Consider the following 24,740-nt stretch of genomic DNA (forward strand, 5'->3'; position numbering starts at 1 on the left):
ATTTTAAACACTGTGTGGACGTACAAAGGGTCAATTTACTAGGAAAATAAGCTTTATCGTTGTGAACAATAATACAGTGGACTCTCACATTGTCAATATTGAAGGGACCGTCGAGAGCGGGAGTTTTCAAACTATAGAACGAAAAATCAAAGCAATCTATTTGATATCGAGAAGATCGACAGCCAGAGAGTACTTTATCATGAATTTATGCTTTATTTTAGGACCAAATTAGGATTAAAATAAAACATATTAATCGAAAATATAGAAATATTATGAAAAAAAAAAACAATAAGATTTGGTCTGAATTTGTTCAATAAAAATATTTTTTTCGGCTGCTCATTATAAACACAAATAACATTGCAATATTTCTATTGAAATAAACAATTGAAAATAGTTAGTAATTTTACAATTACAACTGCAACCAGGAATGGAATAATCGCAAAAAAAAAAAATTTCGCTAGCGAACTTTCTTCACCCGCGAAAGAGAGAGAAGGCAAATCACACAAAAGAACATCGCTTCCGAAATTTTTCAGAAAATCAATCTGCTGATGATTTTTCGTGAATTTCTTTATCAGCACCACTTAAAAGTATTTATTTCGCTTTGTTTGCACACATTGTCCATCTACAAATAGTGACAGGTCATTTTTCGTCGTGTGACGTTACACTTGCAAGTGTAGTAGTGAAAAAGATGTTCCGCTGAATAATCAAGATGAGGATTTTTTTAGATTTCTTTTACCGATCTTTCGTGCGCGAGGAGGAGAGCCATGTTCCTTTCGGATTTTTTCGCTTGATGAACGTCCAATGATTTTCTTCTGATGATATTTATTCCATCGCCGACTGCAACGGATAATTCTCTGCTATCTCATACGAAAATCAAAAAAAAATATCTTTAGAAGGAATTTTCTGATCGATTTGGTGTTTCAGATGAATTTTTTATTTGTGATTTTTGGAATGTATCAGAATATTGTCAAACTAAATTACAAAAATAAATTTGAAGAGGCAAATTCAAATTTTGAAACGAATATGATTCATTCTTTTTTTTGATAAAGTGCATAATTTTGAGATACAGGGCTGATTATATGACACAGAAACAACCCCATTTTCACAAAATTTTAACATTAAGAGGTTATATCTCAGCAACCAGCAGTCCGATCAACAAAAGGTGATTTTCTTGCATGAAGTATTTTTTTTTAAATTTAAAACAACTGAACATTGTTCGAAAAATGTCACTTGTAAATGCATTAAACTTAACAAAGGGTGTGCGTTATCAAAAATATGTCATTCATTTCGGTTAAAAATTGTTTTTGTATTTAAAACTGATTTTTGGTTTTTGGTTTGACAATTTTTTTTTAGATATCGGCTCCGTGGTTTATTGGTTGTGGCTTCTGTTTCACAAGCAGAAGGTTTAGGGATCAAATCTCCACTAAAACATATCAAAATTTATCGAAAATTAAAAAAATATTTATGTTGAGAATTTAAGTAATAAAAAATCAAATAAATAATCGGGTTTTTTGAATAAATTTCAAGCAATGTTTCTGTTTTATTAACTAATAATTAACTTATAAAAAAATATGTTTTCGTTCACTATCAAAAAACTTTTGTATGTAATTTGATTAATAAGGGTACTTTCAATCAACTGTACGATTTTTTAAATGTTTTTACTCGGCCACCAAACCTCAGCCAGTAGGGTATCGACATAGCGTGATAACATGCAATTCGTAGTCAAATCAACCACTACACATCAGCCTTACCTCCAACAACAGGTGAACTTTGAACGGCACCTCCAACCGCAACCCCCTACTATAATGTTTACTTTCATTCGGTTTTACACTTGAGTAATTGAAGGGTTAAGGTATCTACTTTCGTCAAAACATCGTTATAAATCTTGCAATTTTTTTATAAATTTGAACTGTATAGCAAAAATGTAAAAAAATACTTATTTTAGATACAAATCCAGAATAGTTTTGTAACATCTGTGTGCAACCCAACCTAGCCACAAATTTGTCGGCAATTATAAGCAGTGCCACCGTCTCTCACCCCATTGAACTCGACCGGTTGATTTAGTGGCGATTCTGTTGTATACATACAACAACATGGGTGACTCATCAATGACGCAGCCGGCGCAATTGAGAGATACAGCGCCCGGAAGATGATTCGTTCCGAAATTGTTCAGATCTCGTTCACACACTCGCAGTTTGGCTACGTCAATCGCGTTGTTGGCATCGTTAAGGGCCCCGTCTAGGCTTCTTTAGTCAATGACTAATGGTTGGCTAGAGGAACTTACACTATGGCGTAGAAACTTTTGCGTATGTAGACGAGACAGATACGACAAGACAGTACGAAAGTGCGTCGGTATTTGATGGGTTTCTCTCCGTCGTCGTTACGCTGGAGTACATGCTGGTGGCATTATCTCAGAATGGACTCACACAAACCAGCAGACAAACTCGCATTGAGAAAATTGGATGGCGCTAGCGAAAATGGGCTCGTATTTCTTCAGAGGAGTGTTGAGTTGATGCATCTTGGCCATCACGTAAATTGACCAAGTCACTCACATTGCAGATTTTAGTTCATATTTGATGAAAAAACAAAATCTGTGCCGAAAAAAAACATGTATTTTTTCCAACGAAAAAGCCGGCAACCATTAAGAGCACCAGATTGACCAATGTATTGGTCTGGTGGCTGTGCAGTACGTGGAGAATTTTGGAGGCACATTCCCAACGAAACTACCAACCCGACAACCACCACCCCTCGTCACAGTCAACAACGAAGTGTTATAAACATACCACATACGCTTGGTTCAAGGCAAATCAGCCCCGCACACACACACATTGTGGCGTCGGTCGGCGTCGGTACCCAGTTGGCCACTGGCAACGTCGGTTTAGTCGATCCGAAGCTACCCAAGTCGTCGCGACGGTCGGTGCTAATCAGGTGTACTAGAGTTAGTGGGAGGGAAAGAAAAAAAGTGGTATTACTATTAGAGGAAGCAAGTGAAGCAAACAGATAAGGTGCACAAAAATGCAGCAGCCTACGGTGGTAATTCAAGCAGGTTCGTGTTTTTTTTTCGAGAAACTGGATGATTAATTAGAAACAACTGTGCTGAAATTACTGTTTTTGGGAATAATTTGAAGAAAAGCAAGAATTTAGATTGTTGAAAAGACACGCATTTTTTTACATTCCCATTTTAATAATTATAAAAAAAATCAAGAGAGCGTTATTCTTGTTATTCTTGAAATTTCTGAAAAACATTAAACAGGATTTTGTCTGCTTCATCCGCTTCATCTCAATATGTGCGCAGAATCCACAAATTGTCGTGATTGTGCTATCTTGCCTCACGTCACTTTTTCTCGATCCGAGATAAACGCGATTTTATGTTTGAGCTTGAATAAACACAAAGCAGAGCACACAATGCCAACACGAACAAACAGGTTTTGTTTGGAAGAACTTTATGTGCATTGTCCCGAAATTTGGTTGGATTTGTTTGCCGGAAGCACGAGTTGCAATATAACGAGTAAACCGTAAGGAACCAACTCCTTGTAACAAAACCTTTCTACTCCATGTGACAACATCGCTCTCTGCATTGAACAGCAGTGTCTTACATACATACTTGCAAGTGTGGCAATATTGCACGGAATTTTCGGTTATCGTTTTTTTAAGCCGAGCCTCGTAGCCTAGTGGTAACGCTTCCGCCTCGTAAGCGGTAGATGGGGGTTGAAATCCCGGCTTGGGTGTTTCCTCAGGAACAGGGAAAGATTTACCTTTACTTTTATTGTAAGCTAAATTTTGTGAATCTGTAAGGACCAAAAAATGTGGCAATTTAAACCAAAATCGACGTGCGGCAAGATAGCGTAATTGTGACGAAATATTGATATTTGATCTTAAGTTTCTTACAAGGTTTTAACCACAAATAAGATAATTTGGAGCGACTATTTTCGCCCACTGTGAAAATGAAGCAATGTAAATAAATGAACATACACAGACATTTTTTTTGTAAATTTGGAAGGTGTTATTTTGGGAAGTTGAATATTACCCCTTTTTTTACCTCAACTTAGACTTAAAAAGTGCCATTATATCAGAAAAGTCGTTAACATTACACATTTTCAGATGTAAAATTACGCATTTTTTCTGACATTCAAGATGTACCCCTTCAGAGTAACCTAATTTAACATAACGATTTTAAATGAGTTTCAGTGCAATTTCGGAATTTTATTATTGGGTAATTCTCTACCAACTCACACGAAATCGGGAAAAGTTGCCCCGACCCCTCTTCGATTTGCGTGAAACTTTGTCCTAAGGGGTAACTTTTGTCCCTGATCACGAATCCGAGGTCCGTTTTTTGATATCTCGTGACGGAGGGGCGGTACGACCCCTTCCATTTTTGAACATGCGAAAAAAGAGGTGTTTTTCAATAATTTGCAGCCTGAAACGGTGATGAGATAGAAATTTGGTGTCAAAGGGACTTTTATGTAAAATTAGACGCCCGATTTGATGGCATACTCAAAATTCCGAAAAAACGTATTTTTCATCGAAAAAAACACTAAAAAAGTTTTAAAAATTCTCCCATTTTCCGTTACTTGACTGTAATTTTTTTTTGGAACATGTCATTTTATGGGAAATTTAATGTACTTTTCGAATCTACATTGACCCAGTAGGGTCATTTTTCATTTAGAACAAAAAATTTCATTTTAAAATTTCGTGTTTTTTCTAACTTTGCAGGGTTATTTTTTAGAGTATAACAATGTTCTACAAAGTTGTAGAGCAGAGAATTACAAAAATTTTGATATATAGACATAAGGGGTTTGCTTATAAACATCACGAGTTATCGCGATTTTACCAAAAAAAGTTTTTAAAAAGTTACTTTTTGCAATTCCGTCGTGAAACTACTTACTTTTCCTGTCATTCTTGAACGACGAAATAGCCTACTTTTCTGTACCAAAAATAACTGAATCGAATAGCAACACTTTTCAAAATAAATGCTGAAAAGTTCTACTTTTCAGCACTGAAATGGGTGCTGATAAGTTGAGCTTTTCAGCACTTGTTTCGAAAAGTAACACTTTTCAACATTTTTTTGATTTAAACGATTTATTGACAAAATACATGAAAATTTGACTTAAAATTTCACTCAAAGGGTGTTTTTCGGAATTGCAAAAAATGTTGTATGGAATTTGTTGCAAAACTTGATTTTTTCAGCACTCTTCGTATTTATCCAACTCGGTGAACCTCGTTGAATAAATGTACGACTCGTGCTGAGAAAATCCTCTTTTTGCAACTTGTTGCATAAATTACTATTTTGCGTTTCTCTTTGTTTCGTCGTCCGTGTCTGTCGCGGGTGACCATGAACGGCCATGATCGATGACGACCAACTTTTTCTGTGGTGTAGAAAAGTATGCCGTTTCGTCGCTCGAGAATGACAGGAAAAGTAAATAGTTTCACGACGAAATTGCAAAAAAAAATGATTTGCAACGCAGGAAAATGCATTTTGAATTATTTTCAGTTGATTGCACGTAATTTTGAAGATCCTTGATACTTTTTTTTGTTCCCAATGTTTTGGGCCGTTTTTGAAGAACTGAGGGGGAAAAATAAACTTCAAAAATATTTGCAACGGTCTAAACGAGTAATTTTCAATTGAATTAAATTAATTTAAGATTAATATCAGATGCGACAAATGCGATCTTTTTTGTTTTTTTTTTTTTTTTTGAAAATGGGCATTTCTGAAAAATGTTGCCAGCAATAAAAGTAATGTAAAAAAAGTAATCGTTTTCTGAGCATTAATTACCAACTGAAAATCAAAGTATCAAACTGTAGCCATTCATCTCAAGAAGCATTCTTATGCCTCAGAGCTATTTCAAATTCCTAGGAAACAAAATATTTATACGGATTCAGTAAACATTCCAAGTGGAGATTTGTTTTTTGCAGCGCTATGCGATCCAATTGGAAGAAACCAAATGTGAAACTCAAATTTAATTCTATTATCAGTGTGCTTTAGCTTTACTTGTAATACTATACCAATTCATGCATTTAAAAAAATGAAGCGAAAATGCAAGGTTGAAAAACTAAACATTAAAAAGTTAGCTTTTAAAAGTATCAGAATAAAATTTGTCTCGTATAAAATGATGTTCCTAGGAGGCAAGTAAAAATGTATTTTACTGTTCTTTCAAGGCTACACACAAATAACGTTCCTCCCGGCGTTGCTGCATGTGACCGGCATATTAACGCCCAATAACCAGCCCTTTCTTTGGCCTGAAAATGTTGCCCCGATGACATCACGGCATGCGTCGGGCGTTGGTGTTTGGTTTACTGCCAATGTGCCACTTGAAATTTCCACTCTGGCCCAGAATGAGCCAATATCGTATTTGCTTTTCTCTTATCGCAGCTGGTTTTTGTTTTTTTTTGTATTTGTCTGAAATGAGTGCCATCTTGCAATTATGGAAGATGTATCATTCTTTTTTTTATAATTCCTGGCAAACATTACACACCAACAGGTGATAAGAACTTACCGCAGTGTGGAGCCTCTTCATCATCGAGGAAGTGGGGTTCTATGAATCATTTTCAAGGACATATTTCACGTGTTCAATTGCAACTGTTCGTCTTTGTAGTTTCAATTGATTTTTAACTGAAGTTAAAAAAATCGAAAAATGTATATACCGCTGTTCACTATCGATTGCATTGTTGCCATGTATATCAACAAGTTCAATCTATTCGACAACACAACATTCAAGGCTTCCAGAACTATTATGATAATGATAGTTCTAAAAGGGGGACAACGCTTTGTTAAAGTTGATTTCACTTCATTTCAATCAGTAGGCCTGTTTCGTGTTTGACACGTTGCTCGGAGAAGTTTCAACAAAATATCATCAATAATGTCAAAGCTTTTTGGTTGGAGTTCCCAACCGTAAATCGTACACTTTAATATAAAATCCTTTTTTTCCAGCTCCAGCCGTTGGACCCGATTCCACCACGTTGATTTGTCCTTCGTGTCGGGCTCAGATCAGAACGAGGGTCGACCACAACTCAACGACCAAAACGCACATTATTGCCATATTGCTGTTCGTTTTTTGGTGGGTTTTCTATTAAAAATGAATAATTTAGTCACAAGTAGTAACGCTTTTATTGATTTCTGTTTCAGCTGCTGGCCCTGCGTCTGCGTCCCGTACTGTATGGATTCGTGCAAAAATGCTGACCACTACTGTCCCAATTGTAACGCATTTATCGGAACTCACACCCACTGAATTTAAACTTTTTGGAAAAAAGCCTGAATATGGACACCAATGATTTCGTTCAATTTTTTGTGAAACGCACAGCATGTTCTACAAATAAACTAAGTTCCAAATATTTTAAAAATAATGCTAAGCTGTCTGGATCTAGTTCTACCATGTGGTTATTGTATATGTATGAAGTTATATTTACGGAATAATTAAACGCCACGAATGTATTCGTCGTAAATCAGTGTCAGTGTATTCCTTTGCTTATCACGAAAAAGAACAATGTTGTCTAACATCAATTTTTACTCAATGATAACACACCGACCAATAATAAAGATAACAAAATTTGGAATTGAGCAATACGACCCCTCCTAAAGCAAAGAGGATTCCCCGAAATATCAATTGTGGCTTTGGGAGATTAACTTTTGTTCACTTCTCTCGTCGCACGATTATCATACCATTATTAAAAACAGTGGTACTTTTTGAGCAAATATTTTTTGAAAATGATTTCACTTGGACGAAAGTAGGTCTATTTATCAGTTTTACCAATATTTTTCATTATTTAACAAGCTACAGTCGATTTTGAGTTTGACAAATTGCTACACGCAATCCGAACTGTAAAAATCATTTTCGTTGTCAATTAATTTCTGGTGATAACTTTACGAGATTACATCCTTTTGAAATTTACCCTAGATATATCCCATGTGCATGATGAAGCCGGGTTTTGAAATTTAATTTTCTTTATCTCATTTACTACCTGTATTTGGGGAAAAAAAACTATAAAATTATTATTTTTTTCAACACATTTTTACACTTAACGAGTCAGTCTCAAGTATGAGCTGGATTGGTCAACGAAGTGAAGATCTTTCGTTTTTAACCCTTTAATTTTATTGTTTATTGACCAAATATCATCAAATTTATTAAAGGCAGTTGAAAATGTATATTTGAATGCCCTCAAACTGGATTTGCATAATATTTAAGGAAAGCTCAAACCAACACTTATTTATTCGATTTAACTGGATTAAAGTTCCCTTTATAAAATCAACAAACAAACAACATTCAATTGTATGTGGATCTTCTTATTGAAAAAAAAAACACCGAGATTTGATAAGTTCTTTAAACTACAACGTACAAGTTCATTAGATTTTAATTAAAGCCAATATACTGCCCCTGATCGCATAAATGTCCCATATGCATTTTCATCGTTTTTGAGTTATTGATGCAGTTTGGTTCAAAATCGTGTGCTCTTTCAAAAGAGCCTATAACATCCAGTACTTTGTTCTAGAAATTAGGAAGACATCCAGTTTTTTCGTGAAAACTTAACAAGTAGCCTTATGTGTGGGACAAACTTCAAATGCGTTTTTCTCAGCTTGCTGTTTTTGTATATGGGACATTTATGCGAACATGGGCAGTATAGCGTTGACGTTTTTAACTTTTTTGCTTTTTCAGCCTCCTGTGATCAAAATTTATTTTACGTAACTTTTCCCATACAATCTGCAGATTTTCCGGAATTGGTTCCAGAGTGGCCAAAGTGTCAATTAGTTAGCGTAAGAACCTTCCTTGAGAGGGGGTAATATGCACCCCCGGGGCAAAATGCACCCCCAGCATTTCTCGATATTAGGAAGAATTTTCCGGGGAAAAATCATAGAAATTGGAAGCTTAACATTGTAAAACTATGCTGGAAAAGTTTGAGCATGGTAGGATAAAAACAGCCAAAGTTATTTGCAAAACTTTAAAATGTTGTGTTTTGATCTAATTTTTATTGAACTTCCAATATGATTTTTGGACAATATAAAAAGCATTTATTGATATTGTAAGTGTTTGTTTATATAGTTTTTACCACAATCTTCATTATTCTATAGATAGATGAGTCCAAAAACATTAAAAATGTATTTTTAATTGAATTTTATGTAATAAGCGTGGTCGGGGCAAAATGCACCGCTGTGATGCTCCTTTGTAAAAACAGCGGTGTCATCTAGTGGTGACTAGTGAAAACTGCTTTTACCCGGTGCATTTTGCCCCATTGTTGTGGTGCATTTTGCCCCGTTGTTGTAGTGCATTTTGCCCCAATGTTGTGGTGCATATTGCCCCGCATGATTGTTTGGTATGAATAAAACATATTTTTAGGAATAGCATTTTTAAACAATTTTGAGGGTTTTTCAAGACTTTTTACACATGGGTGACGAAGAATAATAGTTGTTTTAGAACATCTAACAAAATTCTTCCACAGAATTGATGTTATGGTTGAGAAATCACAGTTTTCCCTTAGGGGGTGCATATTACCCCCTCTCCCTACGAACCCAACGCAACAAAAAGCACCTAGACTCGACGCTCCGTATTGAACTGATTCGCGTTCGAACAAAACCGTCGACATTTTTTATATATATAGATTTTAAACCATTTGATTGTGTATCAGTACCTACTTTGTCCTGAAAATCAAATGAAATCAAGTAATAAAAACTTAATTGAGAAGTGAAAAAGCAAGTTTTTCTCGAAAGTTTTGCAAAATAAGTTGTTTAAAGAGTTGAAATCGGCGAATTTGATGGAATTTAGACTAAAACCTCAATCTGCCAAACCTATAAAAATATCACATTTAAATTCAAAAGTTTCAATTTATGAAAAAAAAATCTTGAAAGGAAACTTGCATGCCTGAAAAACAAATGTGGCCATCTGGTGGTCACTAGCAGCACTTTAATAATGCACGGACAGAAAATCATCCAAACTCAACACGGACCCAATACTGCAACAAACTTAGTGTAAAAAAGTGAAACTCTGCTGTAAATTATTTTGTAGACAGTATTTAAAGGTACGACAAAAATATTATATTGATAGTAGCAAAAATTCTGGAGACACTGCAAAGTCTGTAACAAAAATCTAGGAGAAAAAGCTCTGGTTGGTGTGCACCGTTAACACGCCATTTATAAAGTATAATTCTCAATCATTTCTACTTTTCAAAACTTAAGATTTTAAGAAAAATGTAAGTTTATTAACTGGAATTGAGCTAGAAACAAACATAAAAGTTTCAGTTTCATAGTATCCATAATGTGATGAAGTACGTTTGAAAGAAAAAAAAATAACTTTCCAAATACTTTCGAGTTATTGTCAACACATTGATACACTTTTTTTATAACTTTTTAACATCATTTTCCTAGATATGAAGATTTTAAACAAAAAAAAGCTATTAAGTCATTATCTGAAACATTCATACTTGTAAGGAAAATCTAAATCTCTACATAAGCACAAAAGAAACAAAATATTAACACGTAATCTTTAAAAATAAAATTGAATTGAAAATTGAAAAACGAAAAGATGATAAAAACTGTTAGCTGTAGTATTTTAATTTAGCTGTTGTTGACTTTTTTACGGTCTGCAAAATTTTTTTTTTGATTTTTTTATAGAAAAAAGAACATTACACCAACAATAAAATAGAAATGAAATGATTTTCTAAATATGAAATTTATTTCAATTTAAATTTTCAGGATAAACAAAATTTTTCAAATTTCCCAGAAAAATGAATGATATGTTTGGCGTCATCCATAAAGTATGTCACGCTAAAATCTGCCAAAATTAACCCCCCCCCCTCCCCCTCATGTCACACTTTGTCACGCTAACTCCGACCCCCCCTCGAAAAGTACGTCACGTTTTGTCAGACCCCCCCCCCTTTTTGATTTTTTTGAACAATTTGCATGATCTATAAATAGGATTATTTTTAAAATTCGAAGTTGAAGGTTGTGTTTTGATTTTTCTAAATTTTATTGAGTGTTACAGTGGTAGAAATCACCATCAAAAGTTTTTTTTTTGAAAATCTGATAATTCAAGCATATTGAATCTATCATTAAAAAAAACTTTGTTTCTTTAAAGCCTTGTATCGTGTTGGATTCATGAGTTAATTTTACCAAACATTAAACTTTTTTTTCATATATTTTAAGACTGCATTTTCAGTACTCAAGAAATTATCTAGCGTGACGTCACAGTCTAACAAACCCCCCTTGTCACACTTTGTCACGCTTGCGAAAACCCTCCCTCCCCCCCTAGAGCGTGACGTACTTTATGGATGACGCCTTTGATATTTGGTCAATTTGCTTTTTTTTTTCAAATAGAAAATAGAACACGTTGTTCAAGTCTTGATCGTTGTTATGGGGGACTGGGAGTTGTTGACAGATTTTTGTGCCAGAAAAGAGTGTAACAAGTGGTTTTAACAATATTATTTTAATATTTTTTGAAGGTATACCTGACTAAAATACACACAAAAAAAACATCAGTTTTGTGTCACTAAAATGTGTTATAAAAACTCTGATGAATGTGTACCGTCATCAGGGGTGATATTGGGTCTGGGGGGTGAGATTGGGTCATACAAATTTCAGCATTTTTGCATGACCCAATCTCACCCCCCAGACCCAATGTCACCCCTGATGACGGTAAGTTTAAATATATTTTTTGAACTTTTCCCAACAAAAACCACATTTTAAACCCTTCCCGCCCAGAGCAAAATCGAGATTTTAACGTTTTTTCACATAACTCGTAACTGGAACGACCAAATTGGATTAAATTTTAATGGTTATTAGTTAACAACCTATATCAGTGTTTCCCAAAGTGGGTACTGGGCCACACATATCAACTAATGGTTGAACCAGTTTGAAAAAATGAATGGTTGCAAAGAATTTGGAAGTTAACAATTAGTGGTGCTCTTGAGTAACCATGGGCGTTAGAGGGTTAATAGAGGTTATATTCATCCATCAAATGTTCAACCTTCCAAAATAAAAATTGTATTTACTGTGTAAATAACGTTGTAACAGTGTACATGCATGCAAATGTCTCCAATCAATTCTAACTATTTACGCTAAATGTCCACACCACCTGATATTCACCAATATTCACACTCCATCCTCTCACCCTGCTCCGACGCATACAGTTTGCACTAAGTCAACATGACCTGCACCACTCACCAACTCGTTATGTTCAATGTCAACGCTCAAAGGGAATTACCAGCCAACTCCATCAACAACTTCACCTGGTTGCAATGCACCGTCTAATCACTCTGCAGCAACTAAGTTAGTGCTTGCTTACTTTCTCGAGCCGACCAGTTTCGCCTCCTCACCGTCGTCGTCAGAATTCAGTACAAGGTCCGCGTCGGTCATTCCTCCGCACTACTCTGTATCCAGCAATCAAACAACCATTGATACAGATTTGCCAACTGCGCTAACTGGTTGATCTTGGACCGATCTGATCTCAGAACCGATTCTTTATTCTGAAGCAGCCGAAATAGAACTTTGCCGGTTTTACGGTTCCCTCGATTTGACAAGTGGATGACCGTCAAGACCGGCAACGTCCATGCGTCATCTATTGGCTATAAATGAGCGCTGCTGGCAAATGGTTCAGTTGTGCTAACTTTACAGGTTGTAGTTGAACCTTATACTAATGGTTCTGTAAGTATAGAACCGAGTCGAGCAGTAGCAGCGGTTGAGGCTGCTCAGGCCATAAAAACGTCAATAAACCGGTCTCACCGGCGTGCTGTGGATTCCAACATCAACAAGCAGAGTGACCATGGGCAGAATCTTGTTCACTGCTAAGTACAGAACGAAGTCAAAATCAAACCATAACAGAACGGATGTTTGCTCAACTCGATCTTGTAAATGGTTGTTGTAATTGGGCAGTTGCGTTTGATGATGGAGTAATTGAGGTAATTCTAGGAAAAAATATTTAGATAATTAGTTGAAAATTCTCTATGGGCACACAACAACCGAAAAAGATTGCATTCATGGACCTAAAAAGAAAAGATACAGCATTTGCTTAAGGAAGGAAAAAATAAATGTACAAATACCAAATGAATGGAAAATTTCAATCCTCAATTTATTTCAGAATAAACGCTGATTTAACTAGCAGAACTCATTAAAGGCAAAGTGCATTTTTCCGTTAAATTGTACTTGATTTACAACCGTCACGACTCGTATTCCAAAAGGTGGGAGACGCTCGTTCAAGGCGTAATGACGTTTGACGCAAGAAAATTGTTCCCCAGGCGCATAGTGACATGACTAAACACTCGTTTTGTTATCTTATCATATTTGCAATTGAGGTACCGGCAATACCAAAGAGCAATTCCTGGTGAGCAGTACAATAAATGTAATCCTATGGCTTTGCATTGTTTGTGATATCACAACCGTGAATGTAGGTTGATTAAATATTTTTAGTTTGTGAAATAATTTCTCAATCGAATTAAAATATTTTCACAAAATCAAAGTTCATGAGTTTTTCTTTAAATTATTATTATAGTAGATAATATATTCTTAAGTACGTCAAAAGTAAACACACGTGTTTCTGACTATTCGCATAGTCAACACTTTGTTCAAGTAGTGATCTTCATCATAAACAAAAAAATATTTGCAGATAAATAGTATAGCATGCTCACTCCAAACGGTTGTGATTCAGAAGTTCCAATGAGCTAAAATAAGAACGGAATTTTCCTGTGGTCATATCAAATGCACTTCATTCAAACCACCAACCACATTTCAGCACGTAATACACGCTCACATTGTGACTGTGGCGATCGATTAGGTTCAACTTTTATGTTATTGCAATCATTATCTCAAATTTAATCGAAACAATGACACATAAAAGCTATCTGTGGTAATTTCCGACGAGCCAACCACATCGTGCGTCATTAGATGACGGGCGATTCTTGTTTTTGCATGCCAACAATAAGTAAATACGAAATCTTCCCTGGCAAACCGAACTTTTTTAGTACAAACAGTAAATAACCAAGAAACGGAACTTCCCTCCAGGGGCGAGCCTGCCTCATGATTGCACAATTTATTTCTCCAGGGGTGAAGATTTGAACACGTTCATCATTTCGCCAAATAGTGATGTAGCGAAAATTACGGCGAGCTATCTCGCCGCCATTATTCAAATTTTCATTAGCGCAAAAATCGATCATGACTGAAGCAGAAGTTCCTCCTACAATCTGAAGTTGTTTTATCCGGTCCAGTGGGCAATTTGTCACACCGCTATCTTCTCCAGGAAGGGGACTTACCTACCGGTGACCAAAACAAATCGTCATTGATAGCGTCCGATTGACGTGATTGACGAATTAGTCGGCAAGACAAATGAGGCCGTGACTGGCTCTCTTAATTTGACCATTGTAAATATTTAAAACGATGTACATGTAATCTTAAATATACCTTTGTTCTAAATCTTTTTGATCCCTGAACTTAAAGATTTTGTTTCAGAATTTTCCTCAAACAAGAGCGAAGAAAATTCTACAGAAGCAATGAATAAATCGCGTCTAACTTGTTTCCAGTATGAATCAACTCACTGGAGCTTCCAACTTTCCGTTCAACCCTGTATCGAGTTCCAGTGGGGCAGGTCCGTCCATCACAGGTCGCGAGAAGCGCTTCTTGATAAAGATCGTCAAAACCGGTCATAAATCTCACCCTCTTTGATAGGAACAGGGAGGGATGGTACCTGCTTATTAGCGTGAGCTACGACACATCGCATCTATTTACAATCCCAACTCGCAAAAGCTTGACCAGGTCCCAGTGCACGTGCAGTGACGTGAGTAGCATCACGATCGATGACGTAGATAAAATATGATCTCAACCGGAGCTTTTTCGCTCAAAAAGGGGTTGCTGTTGCGTGATAAGAAGAACTACTCAGAAAGTCATGAGTTGGCGCTCACTTGCGAATGGTTACAACCAGCTACTCTTTTTTGCACAGCAAAAAATTGTTACGTTTTCTACGTGTTCCTAACAACATAATTAAACAATATTTTGCATTTTTTTTACAAGAATTAATTAAACATTTGTTCAACGTTTTCGTTTCTTAGCTTCAGGTTGATAAAATACAATAGAATTTGAAAACCAAAATTTAATCACATAATATAATCATTTTTTTAATATAAAAATTTTGTAAAAAATCGATATAGAGAACAATGAAAATATTGGTGTGAAATAAAAAATATTGAAATCAAAACTCTGATTTTTTTTTAACAAGAGGTTGTAAAAATACTGTATTTTTGTTTCAAAATAAAGTGCGATATTTAATTATTTATATATTAAATAATTTATTTTTGTTTAGAAAAAAGCAGAAAATTTCACATAAAATCAACCAACAGTTTCCAAGATATCGCGAGTTGAAAAATGAGTGCTAATTAAGTGCCACTGAGAAAAACTCAGTTTTCACACATTTTAACCTTCAAAAATGCTGTATCTCAGCAATCAGTAATCTGATCAACAAAAGCAAAAACTATAGGAAATTTTCTCAGCTTGTGGAATAAAATTGCAGGGGTGTTTTTCTTCGTGAAATAGATTAACAACGGAGCACATTATCCAAAAATAAAAAGTCATTATCGATAACGATTTGTTTGCATCTAAAATTATTTTTCAAATTTTGTTTGACAAATTTCGTGGTTTTCAAAAAAATATATCTCCGTTCAAGATTTTGCACCACCTTTAACTCTAGCGCAAAAGATGCCCCTTTAAGTCCCATGAAATCTTTCAACAAATTAAAAAAAAATAAAAACTGAAAACTCAAATCGAAAGAATTTTCGCAGTTGCATTGAGCTTGTATGAAAAAACTTATGATGCAAAAAGGCTTCTTTTGACATAGGGAATGCATCGACAAAATTTCATTCAAATCAAAAAGTATGAATTAAAAACTTGATTTTTTTAAATGCTAAATGAACTTAAGAAAACATATTTCAGACCAAAATAATCGTGGTTATTTTTGCACTCGATCGTAAAATTTCAATAGTAATTTCTCGACTAACGATCTCGGAAGTAATTTGGCGAAATTAATCAGGCGATGGTACATAAGGCCGTTGCAAATCTTTTTCAAAGTTTCTTTCACCCCCTCTTCTCCCCTTCAAAATTGGTTCAAAAGATCAAAGGGCAAAACAATATTTTTTTCAAAAAACATGAAAATGTCAATAAAAATAGAAGTTTAATCAACTGAAAACAATCCAACAATCAACTGAAAAATAATCATACTTAGCATACTTGGGCTTGTTTATAAATATTTTAAGAACTTTTAAGAAATTATAATGTACAGCACCGCAAGAACTTTTTTCTCGCAAAAATCAAATTTTGTGTATACTTAGAAACTTTGAATACTTATGATTGCAAAATAATTGGACAGGTAAAAAAAAACAAGATACAAATTTAAATATTTAAAACAAATTGATAATTTTAAAAATCAAAACAATAATAAAAAAATATTTGCTTAAAATTACAATAAATTAAAAAATTCCATGATTTAAAAAAATAACAAAAATTTAACGTTATTTTTTTTACTAAAAATAATTAATTTTTTTTATTTTTCGCATTTTTTTTTATTAACAATGCAAATAACTTTACTTTATTAAATTTTGATTTTTTTCAGCTATTTCAGTGAAAAAAAACCTATTTGACTTGGAGAGCCTCGTGACGCGGTGGTTAGCGGCTTCGGCTGCCACCTTATCCTCCTGGAGCTTTTCGTTCAAGTTTACCCGTTTAATATTAGTATTCAATCTGCAAAAACGGTGTGATTGTCTTTATTTAATATTCCAAAAAAATGCTATTAGTAAGATTACGATCGTAATTTCTTGATAATAATTCATAAATTGCCGATGGTAGATCGAGATTTGCCGATGGTAGAATGTAATCTTACTACCGAGAAATGTCGATCGAGAGTCGAGAAATTACAATCGAGAGCAATAATCGCAACAAGTAATCATGACTTATTCTGAGATGCTTCTCATATTTTAAAGTAAAAAAAACATATTGAAATTTCGTTTGATAGAATAAAAGTTCTGCTCACATCAGAACATTAAATTTTCATAACTTATTCAGGAAAATACCAAATTCATATTTTGTAACATTTCATCCTGACAATATTTGTGGTGTCTCAAGTTTCAAAATATTACTTTTAAATTAAGCAAAATTCAACACAACATTAAAATACATTTGAACTATGCACAAGAATTGCTTTTTTTAATAAACGAATAATGACGATTTCAAAGCTGTGTAGTTTGTCGATATAGTTTTACTTGTTATACTTTTTACTTAATTTCCCCTATTTTTTTACTGACTTACTCTCAGTAGTGAGTTCGAATACGCGCGCCAGCCAACGCAGACCGAAGGGAAAAAGCCAGCGCGTGAGCGGGCCCCCCTCGCAGGCAAAGCACAGCTTTCGCTCTATTTTGAGCCAGGCCAGCTGGTTGGGGCCGCTCAGTAAGCTTTAGTCGCTCGACGGAATCGGACCTTTTTGCCGCTTCGCAAAGGGGAGCAGTGTTCAAGCTTTGTGGGCGCCGCGTGTTCGTTCGTGAGCTTTGCGTGGCGGAAATAGTGACAGTTCCAAAGAAAGGTGATCGAGTGAAAAGCCGTTAGTGAAAGGAAGAGTTTTAAAAAGTGAGTTGCGATATCCGGTTGTCTGTGACACTTCTTCTCAGCAGTTGGTCAATGAGGAGTTCCCTTAGCTTGTTGGTTTTTGGTGTGGTTGTCTTCCTCGAAAAGAAAAGTGGTTTCATTGCATATATATTGCAGTATCGCATTCGCCAAAAACCAACAACAACAACAACTGCAGCAGCAGTTGAGACCGGTTATGTTTTTGTTTGGGGGGCTTCGGCGTCGAAGTTGTCGTCGTCGTCGCCGTATGTTTCATAACAATTGAGTGTCGGTTGTGTCGTGTCTAGGGGGGTTGTTGGTGCCGCAGTACTAGCTAAAGTTGTGAAATATGAAGGTGTTCCTAGAGTGTGTGGAATAATTTTCATCAATCAGGTATCTTTGTGGCATGTAACACTGTCTGTCTGTCACCACCAGGAATGGACTCGATACTGGTTGAGAAATTAAATCAGTTTATGTACATTTAATCAGGTTGTATTGTGCCAAAAATGAAACGGGTAATAAATAGAGCTTTTTTATATGTATTGATATTTTCAATTTATTTGTTGAGTATCATTAAATAATAAAATATGCTGTGAGCTATCAGTGGGGGTGACTAAGTGTCAAAAATGATTCACCTCTCGTAATTTCTAAATTAAAATATATCGAAAATTTTTAAACGTAGGAATGTTCTTGGTAGTTTACTAACATTTTCTCAAAATATGGTGGAATTTTATGAACTCTACCTTAAATGCCAATCGTTTGAAAATTTACCCAATCTCAACATTTACGGACCCAAGTTTGAAACAATTTGATTGTTACAATTGAGATAATACTTTAACCAAAGGATAAAAACCAAAAGCTTCTCATTCAAACCCAATGTTATAAGAACGCTCCTATTGATACTAAAATGGTTGCAAAACCCGGTGCCCCAGAGCCTAGTTGATTTATTCTATGAGTAAAGTTATTTTTTTCCCATGACCCATGAAGAGTATTGGGCCGCATTTACAAGCGGATTCAGTGGCTATTTCCTAACTTAATGTTAACAATGTTTAGGTTTATGTTAACATTCCATAGGTCGCCTCCCTGTCATGATAAGGTCCAGCCTGTGATGATACACTACCTTCCCTTTACTAAGCAATCGAATCCATATCCGAGCCGGGTTTTGAACCCCGATCTATCGCTTACGTGGCGGAAGCGTTATCACTAGGCTACGAGGCTCAGTCATTGAAGTTGAAAAATATTCGGAATTATAATAAACATAAAATGCAATTGTTTGTCCCATGCCTTTAGAATTCGTATAAATAAGATGCACTTCAATATTACCGTCATCAGGGGTGACATTGGGTCTGGGGGGTGAAATTGGGTCATACAAAAATGTCGAAATTTGTATGACCCAATCTCACCCCCAGACCCAATGTCACCCCTGATGACGATCCTTTCAAAATTTGGATTTTTTTTTCATGATCAAAAATTTAATTAAAACTTACAAAACTTACTTCGTATAATTTAAATAAAACTTAATGAATCCAAGAAATGCATTTATTTAAATGGCATCTAAGTACCTTAAAGAAGTCTTAAAAGTATTTTAAAAACGGCTAGAACTACTCAAATGATATTTTAATTGTTTTTCCAATGGAATTGTTTCTAGAAGTTTTAATCAACCATGAAACAAAAAAAAAGTTTCTATGAAATTTGCGGCGTATTTTACCGTATTTTTATTTAAGAATCGATACACAAAATCTAGTTTTTCGAAACAAATAAGCGTATCTCAATAAACAAAGTACTAAACTACAAACATTGATAAGAAAAACCCACATCTTCATACAATAAACACCAATCTGCCTTAAACCAGTTCCCATCAAAACATGACATTCTAGAACATTGTGACAAACAAGCTAATCACCCTGTGCAAGATTTAGCCCCCACACAAGCGCACAACCGTGTCAAGTTCACAGGATGGCACGATTAAAGCTCGGTTCGTAATCAATCGCGCGCGTTTGGTCTTGCCACCGGAGAAGGTCGTATTAGCTAAGTCGCGCTGCATGATTAGATTCTACAATCCGAGCTGCTGCTTTTCTTGCTTCTGTACTACACGACTTGAGGGCAGGTGCCCTGGGATAAATGAGTCGTTCATATGAGTTGAGGACAATCACCTCAATCGAAATGTAGAGCAAAGTTGGGAGGTTTTATTTGTGAGGCTATTAAATTTGCATATTTGAGAAGGTTTGCTGGTCACAAGTTGCAAGCAGCCGGTTAATCGAGGCGTGAAGAAACTAGTTTTGGAATTTGCACCTTCATGATGATGATGAAGAATTGCACTTTTAAGCTCGGTGATCATTCTTGGAACAAATTAATCAAAACTGTTCTAGCGAAACTGGAATTGCATTTGCAAATGTATGGCATAAAAGAATAGCACACAACCCTTGTGTTTCACAGAATTGTCTCTCTAATAACTGTTTCAACCAACCGCCAGCATGGACAACAAAAATCCACCCTACCCATCGTCGCAAGCGCCCGGATTTGTGGCCGGCCCAAATACGCACCAGTTTCAGCCGCAACCCGCCGGTTACCCACATCCACCGGTGAACCACAGCTATCCTCATCCGCCACCGCCACCACCGTACGATGCCAACGCCAACATGATCCCACCGGGTGGCCACGGGGGACAGCAGCCGACATACGTTCACAGTGAGTATTTTTTAATATATTTTTTAATTACCTGCTTCAATCCAACATGAAGATAAAATTTAAGCCAAAGAAAAGCATTTTAAAGAAACCTTTTTTTTTAATTTTCAAAGTTTATGTCAAACAAAGTAGTTTTGTAGCTTAGGAGACGCTGATTTATTTATTTTTCAAAAATAAATGTCATAACAAACCAAAAAATCTTTACTTTCTTTACCCCATAATTTATCCAGCGATAGTAACGGCACCCCAGGTTGGACCGGATCCGGCCTCGATCAGCTGCCCATCCTGCCAGAAGCACGTCATCACCAAACTGGACTACGAAACCTCCACCAAAACGCACATCATGGCTGGTCTTCTGTGCTTATTTATGTAAGTGTATATCATAACGTCTGCGGGATGAATCATGAAGTAAAAAGTTCAAGCAGGTACAATTTTACTGAAACTCAACAACAAAAGTCATTTATCAGTAAAATGACGGTAAAATTAGCTCATAAGCATTCTCAGTCACCCACTCATGGGCGCGACGATTGCTTCAACCTGTGCCAACGTGCAAATGTAAACGGACGAGGGGTGCCAATGCCGATAAGATAAGGAGGACCCAAGTGTGATTAGATTATAGCTCATTTGCACCATAATTAGCGCAGTGTACTCACAGAATGAGGGTGGTGGTACTAGATAAGATATTATTGGTGCGATTGTACCGGAATAGGGAAGGTACTATGTTCTGTATAGCTGAAACGTTTGAAGGGAAAGTTTTTTTTATTTGACTTTGCATATTTAACATAATTTAATTTGTTTGTTTTTTGTTACAATTAATTTATGGAAGTTATTACAGATAACACATTGCATGCTAACTTTTCCATTGCTATATAGTAAACACACTATTAAATAGATTGCGTGATCCAATTTATCCTTTGTATTGCATATACTTTGGCCTACAACACGTGAACAAACATTGCTTGAGAGCTTAATCAAATTGCAGGTTAAATCGTGAAATTTTGCACAGCTGTGCAATTTATCTCAAAAATCAATCAAACCATCCACATTAACGACCCCCGGGTCTTTTGTGGTCTCTATTGCAAGTTTCTGCTCGAACCTAGGAGTCCGAAGGCTTGAATGGGGAGAGCACCCAAACCTCTTTTACTCCAAGGAACCTTCCACCCCAGTGTTTGAACTGACGACCTTTGGATTGCGAGTCCAACCGCCGCCAGTGATTCCACCGGAGTAGGCTTGGTTTGGTGTGTTGTTTGTACTTATGGCATGGAGACGACTCAATGTCGTCGACTCATACACCTGGAATGACTTAACGGCCTAACAACCAAGGCCGGGACCGACATTTTACTTCCTCATCCGATGGAAGGTTGGAGCAGATGGGAATCGAACCCAGAATCATCCGCTTACAAAGCGGACAGCGTAACCATTCGGCCACGCACTGCCACAATGTATCTACTTCCTGCAATAAAATAGCACACAAGTTATTGTTTTAGCAACAATTTAAACCAAGCCTGTTAACCTTTTTTGACTCCCTTTTCACAATTTTGTTCAGTGAAATAATTGATCAAAAATATGTGCATTTGTTTTTTTGTCTTCACAATAAAAAAAAAGTTTGATTTGTTAGGTTGAATAAAATCATTATTTAATAGAACCAATTTTTCAAAGTTATTTTACCTCAACTAAGGCCGATGCAAATATTTTTCAAAGTTTTTGTCCCTCGGCTCTGGCCGTGGTCAAGGGGGGGGGGGAGGGGGGAGAGGGCAAAAATAAATAAATAACAAGCCATAGTATCAACTTTTATTTGCAAAAAAGTGTTTAAAAAAATGTAAGATTAGACGAAAACAAAAATTTTATCGAAAAAAAAAAAACATTTTGCGATACTAAACATCAAAAATTTTCAATAATTCGAAAGATTTTTTAAATCATCCCAATCATGCTAAAAATGATTCTAAATGCAGGGAAATGCATTTTGAATTGATTTCAGCTATATGCATTTAAATTTCCATTGAAACTTTGAAGTTTTTTGAAAAAAAAAAAGGTTTTCTACCCTCTGATTTTTCGGACCAACTTTGAACTTTGACAAAAACTTTAAATATGTTAAATCACACTTAAACCATTACCCTTCAACGATAGATTTAATCGTTGAATGAAGGAACCGGACATAGTGTTAATCAAAATATCTGAGATCCAACTTCAGATAAGAGTATGAATGATCTTATTTTTTTTAAGTCATCGGACAGAACATTCAAATGCACATTGACAGGATTCATTTTTTTTTCTTTTTAATATTTTTCAACTGGTAAGTGTATTTTTTCTAAACCAGATTTAAAGTGTGAAAATTTAGGTTTTAAATCAAATATACCATTACTAAGGTTACTGCTATAGTTTTAAAGAAACAAATCTATGTTCATATTTAGTTAACTAAAATTTTAAAGTTTTTAACACAAATTATTTTAAGTTACATTAAATAAAAGATAGAATTTTGAATAAAATTCTTTGAATCTAGTTTTGTTTAAAAAAATTTCGATTTGTATTGCACTTTAAATATAATTCCAAGTATGAATCAGACGTTTTCATGCTTTATAAGTAATTCGCTCTAATGAAAATGCCAATAAATTGTAAGTTTTTTTCAAATTGTATTTCAGAACAAAAAACATAATGTTCGGAAACTAATATAATCTTCTTGTGGAAATTGTCGAACGAATTCAAAAATACATTTAGTTTTCCGATTCAAACTCATTTTCATTAAAAAAAATCATGATACATGGAAAAAAATAAATTCAACAAACTTTTAAAAAAAATATTAAAACTTCTTTTTGAAGTACTTTAAACACTTCTCTATCATGGTCAGTATGATTCCATACCACTCCGTTTGTATTTAATGTGTACTCTTAATTTCTTCATTTTGAGAAAAAAAAAAACTAAAACCTATGAATGTCTTCCCGGCTATCAAAGTCACTCCGGTATTCGTTACCTTTTAAAAAAAACATTATTCTATAAAACAACGTTTATCAGTTCAGCACCTTTTTTTTAATAAAAATTCACGATGCAATTTCAACATTTTAAAACATGACCAAATACATGATAACTCACAAAATATCCTCCTGATTCCTAGAAAATTATTTGCATAGTGCACTTAACGACATTACACAATCCCTTTTGTGCCCTTCAGCCAGACATCAATTGTGCAACTATTACGACTGGGCAGCAAGCATAACAGCTGATCCCGCGGTACTTATTTTCATCATCGTTTCCACCTCAGTAAAAGTTAATCAACGCGACACAAATTACACCTTCAAAGATGATAATTTTAATCAATGAAGAGGGCGTTATTCACCTTCGCCGGCTGTAGGTACAAAACCTGTGCGACATCCAGAGCTCGAACTTTCCAGCGTGTGTTATTAGTGCGAAACCGGCCTCGCGGTTACGGGTCGATGTCATCTGAACGGAGATACTACATAAAGCTTTGGGAGAGACTGCTTGGAAGGGCCTCCTGAACCGGAATCTCTCCATCGATCGAAATATTAAACCGGTTTGTTCTGGGCACGTGTTGCTCGTTCATTTGAGCGATTGGGAGTCAATAGATTTAAGAGAAGAAATTTAAAAAAAAAATCTCATTCCAAGTGGTGTTGATCGCTACAAGAATCCCGAATCTAAAATGAGAATATTGTGACCAACTCACAGCGTAAATGATACATCCCGATCTGGATTTTAACATTTTTTGCAAATCATCATGATTAAGTTAGTTGTTCGACCTGCAAACGAATGCCAATCAAAACAAAATGATCAACTTTTAATTCTTTTTTTTTACTTTCAGCTGCTGGCCATGCTTCTGGATTCCGTACGTCGTGGACACATGCAAGAACGCCAACCACTACTGCCCCAACTGTGGCGCCTACATCGGAACGTATCGGGGCTAGGGCCTGGGCCGACCCAGAATCCTCCTTCCTCGGCAATGCGATGTTAACGACCGCTTCAACCCTATTCCAGCTGCATTTCTAGCAAACAAAAAAAAGAAGAAAACCTTCCGCCAAGCCAGCCCTCACGTGGCCACTAGAAATGTCGACACGAGCAAATCGAGCAAACAAGAAGATTTGCTTAAGACTATTACTTTATACCAACGTGTGTGTTATCTGTGCACAAGATTGTACCGCGTAAAAGAAAACAAGGACTATCTTCATGTAATATACCCTGTAAACAAGTGCGACGACGCAAGGCGGGCAGGCAGACTTAGTGAGTAGTTTTAAGTGTATAAATAAAACCTTTTTGCTGTGTTGTAGTACTTAAGGTGCATCATAGACTGGGAGAGATGTGGATTTGAAGAACAAAAAAAAGGTGCAGTGGTAATGCTACAGGCATAACCATCATGACGAAGAACTTCGGACACAAAAGTTAATGATTTTTTTATAGTTTTATTATTTGCGTTTCTTGGCCACAAAATCAATCACGAAACGGTTATTTCTTAAGATCTATTTATTTCTGCTCTAAGATCTTATGGTATTTCTGC

The 24,740-nt window shown here is 35.6% G+C and overlaps 2 protein-coding genes across 4 annotated transcripts; both read left to right on the forward strand.

Annotated features, from left to right (window-relative positions):
• Positions 1-2,747: 2,747 nt before the first annotated feature.
• LOC120423141 (lipopolysaccharide-induced tumor necrosis factor-alpha factor homolog) lies at positions 2,748-7,444 on the forward strand. 2 transcript variants are annotated; one of them, XM_039586824.2, is made up of 3 exons: positions 2,748-3,046; positions 6,929-7,055; positions 7,124-7,444. In XM_039586824.2, exons 1-3 carry the CDS (start codon positions 3,016-3,018, stop codon positions 7,224-7,226), a joined length of 261 nt encoding a protein of 86 aa, XP_039442758.1. In that variant the 5' UTR covers positions 2,748-3,015; the 3' UTR covers positions 7,227-7,444. The 2 variants fall into 2 exon arrangements, with proteins under 2 accessions (XP_039442758.1, XP_052564857.1); XM_052708897.1 differs by lacking the exon at positions 2,748-3,046 and adding an exon at positions 6,843-6,873.
• Positions 7,445-17,404: 9,960 nt separating this feature from the next.
• LOC120423124 (lipopolysaccharide-induced tumor necrosis factor-alpha factor homolog) lies at positions 17,405-24,293 on the forward strand. Of its 2 annotated transcripts, none has more exons than XM_039586803.2 (4): positions 17,405-17,578; positions 20,028-20,242; positions 20,470-20,608; positions 24,051-24,293. In XM_039586803.2, exons 2-4 carry the CDS (start codon positions 20,029-20,031, stop codon positions 24,151-24,153), a joined length of 456 nt encoding a protein of 151 aa, XP_039442737.1. In that variant the 5' UTR covers positions 17,405-17,578; position 20,028; the 3' UTR covers positions 24,154-24,293. The 2 variants fall into 2 exon arrangements, with proteins under 2 accessions (XP_039442737.1, XP_052564856.1); XM_052708896.1 differs by lacking the exon at positions 17,405-17,578 and adding an exon at positions 17,929-17,947.
• Positions 24,294-24,740: the final 447 nt, after the last annotated feature.

This window comes from Culex pipiens, chromosome 2 (assembly GCF_016801865.2).
Source record: "Culex pipiens pallens isolate TS chromosome 2, TS_CPP_V2, whole genome shotgun sequence".
Lineage (NCBI taxonomy): Eukaryota > Metazoa > Arthropoda > Insecta > Diptera > Culicidae > Culex > Culex pipiens.

Coding starts and splice junctions, on each gene's coding strand:
- LOC120423141 (XM_039586824.2), top strand. CDS start 3,016: ATGCAGCAGCCTACGGTGGTAATTCAAGCAG. Junction 3,047..6,928: donor TACGGTGGTAATTCAAGCAG/GTTCGTGTTTTT, acceptor CTTTTTTTCCAG/CTCCAGCCGTTGGACCCGAT. Junction 7,056..7,123: donor ATATTGCTGTTCGTTTTTTG/GTGGGTTTTCTA, acceptor TTTCTGTTTCAG/CTGCTGGCCCTGCGTCTGCG.
- LOC120423124 (XM_039586803.2), top strand. CDS start 20,029: ATGGACAACAAAAATCCACCCTACCCATCGTCGCAAGCGCCCGGATTT. Junction 20,243..20,469: donor GCAGCCGACATACGTTCACA/GTGAGTATTTTT, acceptor TAATTTATCCAG/CGATAGTAACGGCACCCCAG. Junction 20,609..24,050: donor GGTCTTCTGTGCTTATTTAT/GTAAGTGTATAT, acceptor TTTTACTTTCAG/CTGCTGGCCATGCTTCTGGA.